The following is an 8,475-nucleotide window of genomic DNA, read 5'->3' on the forward strand; positions in this document are numbered from 1 at the left end:
AGCCAGCTTTTATGTGCACTTAAAATAGTTAACTGAAAGTAGCTAACAAAAAAGCTATGTCCAATGTAGCAGCTGGCTCCACAGTGGTGGCAGTTTGATATGGCCCCAGAAAGGGCCCTCCTCATCCTCTCTAGTGGTGACAATGTTAGCATTTGCTTCCCTGCCCTGGGGGCAGGGGGTGGGAAACTGGCAGCTTTCACAGCTGGGGAGTTTCACAGGGAAGCTGTGGTCCAGGTAACAGAACACAGTTACACCAAAGTTCGGCACCTGATTCACTTACCTGTATGAATACAAGTCAGATTTAACACAAAGCCACAACAAAACCCAGCCCTTGGAACTTGCCTAATCGAGCCAGGGTTAGAAATGACCACTTAGCAACAAAGCTAAAAAAAAAAAAAAAAAAAAAAAAAAGAGAGAAAAAAAAAGAAAAAAAAGGACATATGCTTATATGCTTTTAAAATTCCAAAATTCCAGTTTTAGGAGCACTTTTCCACTTCAAAAATCTCAGCCAAATGAGAAAAAAAAAAACCCTTCTGTAAGACAAAAATGTGCTGTTGAATCTGCAGTGCACTACCATTATCAAGACAAAGTAATGGACAGGCTTGGTTTTTAACTCTATTTATCAAAATATGCCAGCTTCTGATTGCACTCATGTTATTTTGAAGAAATGACTGAAAATTTTCATCACCAATTGTACAGCTTCTTTATACAAACCCCAAAAAAAGTTGCTAATATTTTATATACATGATTCAAGGAGACTTCACAGGAAACATGATCTCAGGCAGGTATTGTGCATTTACAAAACATGATTTTCATGAACACAGTAAGTTCTGTAAATGCAACCGAATTCTTCCCTGTAGCAGATTAGCAGTGGGTGCACAAATGCATCTTAAACTTGCTCCTTTATAGGCTGAAACCAGCAAGATGGACAGCATTAAGACCCAGGACACGGGTTATCGCAACAGGCCCACGTGAGCGCTGCAGGAGTGAAGTTTTTAATCTGGCAGTCAGATGAGTAACGCAGCGAAAGCATATGCAGTTGCTCCTCAGCACCCGTAGGGGCTATTTTAGAGCAGCATCAGACATTTGGCATGTGCTAGGAGAAAGGAAGGAAGCTACTGAGAAAAAATGGTGACTGCAGAGAGAGGGAGAGGTTTAGGAAAGCCTTGTGATTTGTCAGTCCCTTCTTTAGGGAGGGCTAAGCCTCCTTGGCACATGCCCCAGCCAGAGCCTGAAAAGGGAATATGGGGAAGGCCAAACACTGATACTTGGGACCTTCACCACAGTGCCAAAAATACATTAAAAAAAGGAAAATGTTCAGGGTTTCGTGCTGTTTTTTTACTAGTGGGATAAAATCTGAATACCAGAATTCACTGAGAATCTATATACACCACATTTTAGCTAAACACACACCAATCTTAAAGTCAAGATTGACTATTTTTGCATTTGTAAAATGGCTAGAGCTGGGCTAAATTTCAGCCTTGCAGGAGACTTTGGATAAGATCCGAGTTTTCCGTGTGTTCTGCATCAGATTCACGTTTTATCGCAAATGTGGAAGTCAATAACGCAGTCACCACAGTGCCAAGAATATCCAGGTAACAACAACGCACAACAGATATTCTTGTTAATATTAAAACCTGTATACTGGAAATAGATCTGAGAATCTAGCCACAGCCCTGAACCATAACACAAACTTCAATTGAAGAGTTTATTCATTTTATTCTCACTACAAGTTAAACCACCTACAATATCACTTATATATTGCCATTGTTACTCTGTAAAGGTGTGATATAAAATGCTGTAAGACCCGGTACCTTTTCAATTTATATAAACACAGTGAACTTCATTACTGTACATGTACTCTGCAACTACAGCTTAGCTGTAAATCCCCCACACACAATGGTATGGACATTAACCCCTCTATCCCCATTAAACTGTACATCAAGACAATACAAATTGACTGTCCCCACCCACCCCTTACAAAAAAATAATACTCTAAAAGCAACCTACTGCAACTTTTAATTAAGACGATTACATATATTTTAGACCAATTGCTTTAAAGCAAGAAGGCAGTATAAACCTTCTAGGAAAATTTTTATAAAAGAGGTTAAGAAATATAAGACAATTTATACATTTAAAAACTTACAATAAATAAGAGATGCAGGCATTTTTGAATACTAGGTACTATAATCCAATACAAGAACATCTTGATGTTCTGAAGCCATAGGTTGAAACTTATTGTTCCTTGTGTTTCTTCTCATCTCCATGCTTTTAATATTCATTAACCATGACTGGGGACTATGGCTCATTACTCTTCACAAATACTGTGGCTGGGGAAAAATGGTTAATTTTGCTACTAAAAATGTTATAATACACTTTCTGACCATCATTCTAAAGCGTCCCCCACAGTCTGACTCAGACACCAGGGCGACAGGTGCCCCTCTCACAAGTCAAAACAATATTTGCTGGAAGTAACAAGATTCATACCCCATCACAAACAACTCGCACTGAGAAGAATTATAACTTAGTCCTGCAGTGAAATATCCCTTTTCCTCATTTTTGTCTTGCAAAATTCAGATGAAGATCACAGCATATTCATCATAAAGTTATACAACTGATTCAGCACCACAAAATGAATTGGGAGACACGACCGTCTGTCCTGGGTTGCAGGATCACAGGTTAGCCAGGAGAGTGCATTGTACTGTTCCAGAACAAACCTGGAAAGAAAACAAGCTTCCATCAAGCCAACAGATTTTCTCACTAGTATTTTACAGTCCTAATTTAACATAATGCAGCTTCTTTGGTATTCAAAACACAAAATAGGTTTGCCAACATTCTGAAATAACGTGCCTTCAGAATGATTACAAGTAGTTCAAAACTAAGCTTTCTTTCAGTAGAAAACTGTCATTTTAATTGTCTACGCTTAATAAATGTCAAGAGGTTCATATATTTAAAAAACCCACAAAGAAAAAAAAAATCTGACGTTTTCTCAACAAGTGTCCTATGTTTACATGAGTCTAGATTCTTGTACTTCAGCATTTCGGTATTTCCACAAGATTGCCACGCAAGATTCTGGCTTAACTACAACTATCTTCCACTCATTTACACACCATCTTCTGTGTTACACCCCATTCTTTGTCTTCCAAATATCTTCAGGTGTAATCAACACTGATTAGTTAAAGAAGGGCTTAGAGATGTTTGGTTTTAATTCTGTGATAAAGCTTTAATCACTCAAAGCACTGCAGTCTATGTTGTCTCTGCGATGTACTAAGGATATCAGCAGCACAAAGAAAAAACGAACAGCAAGAAGAATAAACGAGTCTGTACCCTGACTGCAGCAGTATTAGAAATGAAATGCACGATATTTTTGCAAGTGATCGATCATAAATACCTGAGCACATCAGAAGTTTGATTAGAATCAAGTGGATGGGAGTGTTTACTGTGGAGTAGCTCGTCTGATTGCACTGAAGGCACGTGGAGGTGCAAAGAGGCCTAAGGAAGGAAAAAAAGATGCCGGCAGTTACTACCTGATTCAACTACAGCCTATTTTCTTCCCTCTGTATTGGTGACCCGCACCTTGCGGTCACCTTCTCTTCGACACACAAACCAAAACAAATCTTATCCTAAAGGCCATCGACAAGTTCAGGAATTATCAGAACATAAAGAAAATGCAGGCAAATCTCTCCAAAAAGCACAGTGCTAGTACTGTAACATATTTTAGGTATTTTTTTTAATCCCTTTGCTGTATTAAGTGATTATTACAAAAGCAACTCCAGTGGCCCAAGTAATATGCAGGCTTGGGAGTTCACTTGCTTTCCATAAGACTGGTCTATTTATATTCCATAGATAGAGCTGCTTAGGGTAAATAATAAATCCCCTATTCAAAAAAATGTCTTATACCAATGCCACAGCTGAGCTTAGGCCAAGAGGAACCTCTAATTCAGACACAAATAAGGCTGAAGAAGATATATCTGTATCATTAGAAAAGAAAGCACAGTATAATAGATGCTAATTTAAGTCAAAAGTGGATAAAGTTAATACAGAAAGTTTCTCTGTAAATTAATGTATAGCCTCAAATGTGCCAAGTATGTCTTGACTGTGCCATGAAAAGATAAGGGGATCAGACAATATCCAGACAGATGATACAATGGCTATCACTTGGCAACAGCCAACATGGAAAACTTAGCCTTTACGCCTTCTGCAATACATAAAGAGATTTATCATAAAGAGATTTTTTTTTCTTTTACCCGGTGTAAATGAGATATTACATTACACTGGTGTACTTCCCTCCCTACCACCGGTCCCCATGGGAGTCAAACATTAACCAGAGATCTGTCTAGAAACTCAACCTGTTCTTACAAAACCCCACAGCACCAAGCCAGAAACAGAAAGGAGCACAGACCACCATGAAAAAAACCGTCAGAAGAGCAGAACCCGTCAGAACAGTTGCTACTTCCCTTAACCATTTTTCTTCCCTTAAAAAAAAGTGAACATAAAAAGCCAAAGCTCAAAAAATTTAAACCTGACCTCTCTTGAAGCCAAAGCAGATATATTCCAAGAGCCAAGCACTGATTTTGTTTTAAACACAATAGTTCTCATCACTCAGATCCCTGCACACCGCCCAACTTTCTACGACAGGCTACCCAGAAAGCCCTACAGCCTGCTGAAGTTACAGTACCTTAAGAAACAAGGGACACTGATTTTGTGCTTGAGGACACGCTGACCAAAACCAGTCGGGCAATGGACCTGCTTTGGCAGTTGACACAAAATAACCGAGGGCCAAGGGCTGTTGCAGAATATTTGTTACTTCATCATGAGATTCTGTTGAAAGCAATCGATCTGTACCTTGACCCTGGAAAACAGGCAATGGTTTAATATTAGGAGACCACAAACTTAACAGAAATTATGACCTGTAGCTTTCAAAACACAAAGCATTTTGAAATATCCAAGCATTACATGAATCTTGCAAAGACAAGCCAATATCCCATTGATTCAAAACATTTCATAGGAACCTTTCATTCCACAAAAGGAAATTAGCAGATGAAGAAAAACCAAGCAAAACACAGACACAACCTGTATTTACTCTAATAGTTACCTTGCCTATATCACCTCCGTGGGGGTAGTGGGACCCTGGGGAATGTACAGGGGATCCAGTAGGAGATGCAGGAAGAATATTTATAATATCAGGATCAAGATCATCTCCAGTGTCTAACAAGTCAAAGATTCCCATTCCATCTGCTCCATCTTGGAAAAAGAACAAGAACAGTGAATTTCTACAGTTTCCATATGTAAAGGATATGACAACACATTGTGAAATCAAACCACTTTCTACATAAACCTTGTGGTTCATTAGAATAAACACTCTTATTACAGGGGGAGAGACAAGGGGGTTTTTGGTTGGTTTGTTTTTAAAAGAAGAATAAATCCAATCTACTAACCATTGTTTGTGTTAAAGGCCAGATCCAAGTTTTCAGTGGTGTAAGTTGACGATGCTACTTGCACAGATGCCGATGTGGGAAACACCAGTATGTGAGTGCACGATGTGTCCTGGGGGGTGTTCAGCTGAGATGTCTGCATATTTAAAGTGGTGCTGCGTCCAAATACAGAGCCAGTCGATACAGAATCTTTGGAAGAGAAATCAAGTATTTCCTCAGTTTTGCTAAACCCGAGCTATTAGTTCCCTTGCCAAAAAAAAAAAAAAAAAAAAAGAAAAAAAAGGAAAAAAAGGAAGAGAGAGAGTTTCCCAAATACCTGGCATAATAATGAAGGAGCCCTGTGGTTCCATGGCCACCAAACAAGCACTGAGAATGCTGGGAGAGTCTGCAGCAGAGATACCACACATTCTGCACATGTCTTTCAGTCTCTTACTGAGGGACTGAAGGTTTCGGCGACTCAGCAGACAACTCCAATCTGAGGATATGAAGGACATCGTTTTGTCTAAAAGAACAGTACTTGCTGCAGAACACATATTTACATGCAAATATGTGGTGCAAACGTCACGTGTTAAGTTTCGAATACACAAAGAAACACTGAAATTATTTCGGTTTTCTTCCAGAAAATAAATTATTGAAAAATTAAAGCTTTGAATCAAGTTTCAGACTCTCAAAATGCTAACGTTACCTTTTAATTCCCCATGTCCTATTCTTCCTAAACGGCCGATTACTACTCTCCATGGCAACGAGCTCATCTGCACAAGTCCCAAGCACCATTCCCAGAGTTTCTGAAGACCAAGTCTGCGGGCAGAGCCCTTTTTCCTGCGAGCTCTAGAATTAAGAAGGGAAAACAAAACTAGAACTCATCTGCAACAAGTTTTTATTGCCACATTTGGAACTTCTTATTTGTATTAACTTGAACATTCACAGGAGCCAAGAATGTTAGTACTGCAGGACATCAATTGCAACTTTGGTTTGTTTGGGTTTGTTTTTTCTTAATTAATCACATTCTAACACTGACATCAAAAGCCAGCAAGTGTGCATAGGGAGTACAAACACATACAAAACCACACAAGAATCACATGAAACCAAGTAACGTTCTTCTAGAAATGTAACTCAAAACAACATGCACATTCTACAGAAAAAAATCCATTGCTTTAGCTACTTTTGCAATATAGCGAGCCTACACAAGTCAGAGTTTTCTTACAGCATCATAAAGAAGCTAACTCTTCAGGGGAATGAAAGAAGATATACATGCCAAAAAACCAGTTTAACAGTTTCGTTCTTACCTGTTTGGTACATCGATATTAATGATGCAAGTTTCTAACTGTTCTCCATAGAGATCTGTACAGGATGCAAGAAGCCATCTTTGATCATGCGACAAACAGTAGCCTACAAAAAGTACGTTGTACTTCTGGCCAGCTTCTCCAAAAGTTTCTCCCAGTTCTGTTTGCTTGTCCTTTACAGGAGCCAGTATAAAAGGAGGGGTGTATAGTCGAATACACTCAGGTCGCTATAAAGATGACAGAACAGACAATGACGTTTCGGGAAGCAATTATTCCTAAGAACTCTAGTTAGTTAACATGAAAGACCCCAGTGATTTAATAAACAGGGACATTTCTCTGACCTGCATTTACACAGCCACATTAATGACACTCACATCAGAGCTCTTAAGAGCAGTTTCCATGGCTAAGCCTGGGCCAAAGCCGGTTAACGTTTTCACGTTGGTGGACGTTGGAAGTGGTCTCCGACACTGAGTAAAAGCTGAAAATGCCAAAGATTTTAAATGCTGAGTGTAAATCTGCCGGTCTTCGTGTTTCACAGGTTGCAGAAGGTACTGACATGGGACAATCTAGAACAGATTACAGAGGGGGGAAAAAAATTACTGTTTCATCATTAGATTAAATGGCTTTTGAGATAGTATTTGGGTACGCTGCTTTTAGTATTTTACTTTGCTATCAAATTTATCTGGTTCTTTGATACCTCCTCCCACTTCTTCCAAAGCTATGTGGGACTTCAAGCAATTATTCCTATTGAAATTTTTTTCTGAGAAAAAAAATAATAATTGTTTAGAAGCCAGGATTAGCGATTCTTCCAAAAAATGTCCTCTGTTAAGCAGTTTTGCAGCTGCTGACAGCATTATGGTTGGATGGCTATCAGGAAGGAGCACTGTCTGAAGCCCAGCAGGGTCAGACTGGCAGCATGGATTCTGGTGACGGCACGAGCAGCTTTCCCATACTTCACTCATTATTGCAGTGGGCTGCTACATCTCCTCCGAGATAAGACTGATGAGTTTGGAATCTACTACAGGATTGGGCTTTGGTTAGTAACACCCAAACTGCTCAAAAAACTACAATCTTAATGACTTAACAGCCATAGAACTGTAAGTAATGTTTACAAAGCAAATGCAACTTTCACCTTGAGGGCATTATCACCTCCAAAACACAGCCAAAGCCAGAAGTTACGCTGTTCAGCACGTTTCTATGTAAGTTGGCTCACCTGCACAGAAATTATATTCTTGATGTTAGGAGGAAGAACCTGAACCATCTCTAAAAAGCAGCGCAGAAGTCCAAGTGTCCACAAACTAGATGAGCTGCTGTTCTCATCCTTTTTCTCATACGTAAAAGGATCAATTATGTAAACTACAATTGCAGGCGGATAGGTGATAGCATGTGAATCTCCATCTGTAGGGACTCCAACTTTATCACGATCCATAGTGCTGGAAATGAAATTTTAAACCAGTTACAAAAAGCTGAGTTTTACAATTATTTATTTTTACTTACTTTAAGATCAAATGGTCAGAGATAAATCTAAGACCTTTGAGTCAACTGTGGTGTAAGAAATAGTATTTTAATTTCATTTTTGTATGTGAGCTTATCAGCAACTCAGTACTGCTTGCCTTTGCTTCAGCCTTCTTAGTTACAGAAGCTCAACAGCACATAGTTCTATTGTTTCAACTGGGGAACAAGAACATCTCAGTAAGAGCTGCCTTCTACTAGTATAACTTTGGTAAAAGAGTAGAGCTTTAAGATGGAGCCAGTTA

General features: G+C 39.1%; 1 protein-coding gene across 1 annotated transcript in view; it reads right to left on the minus strand.

The window, feature by feature from the left end:
* Positions 1 to 2,042: 2,042 nt before the first annotated feature.
* Positions 2,043 to 8,475, minus strand: part of MED13 (mediator complex subunit 13) — a gene marked incomplete at its 5' end in the record, with an annotated part of 15,873 nt that continues 9,440 nt past the window's right edge. Inside the window, 10 exons of the mRNA XM_010081991.1 lie at positions 2,043 to 2,717; positions 3,392 to 3,492; positions 4,679 to 4,852; positions 5,096 to 5,244; positions 5,439 to 5,624; positions 5,752 to 5,910; positions 6,121 to 6,263; positions 6,722 to 6,945; positions 7,093 to 7,284; positions 7,932 to 8,151. Of these exons, the coding sequence (XP_010080293.1) occupies positions 2,585 to 2,717; positions 3,392 to 3,492; positions 4,679 to 4,852; positions 5,096 to 5,244; positions 5,439 to 5,624; positions 5,752 to 5,910; positions 6,121 to 6,263; positions 6,722 to 6,945; positions 7,093 to 7,284; positions 7,932 to 8,151 (1,681 nt within the window). The remainder of the gene's footprint in view (positions 2,718 to 3,391; positions 3,493 to 4,678; positions 4,853 to 5,095; positions 5,245 to 5,438; positions 5,625 to 5,751; positions 5,911 to 6,120; positions 6,264 to 6,721; positions 6,946 to 7,092; positions 7,285 to 7,931; positions 8,152 to 8,475) is intronic.

The sequence above is a fragment of the Pterocles gutturalis genome, unplaced genomic scaffold (assembly GCF_000699245.1).
Source record: "Pterocles gutturalis isolate BGI_N339 unplaced genomic scaffold, ASM69924v1 scaffold9454, whole genome shotgun sequence".
NCBI classification, from domain to species: Eukaryota; Metazoa; Chordata; class Aves; order Pterocliformes; family Pteroclidae; genus Pterocles; species Pterocles gutturalis.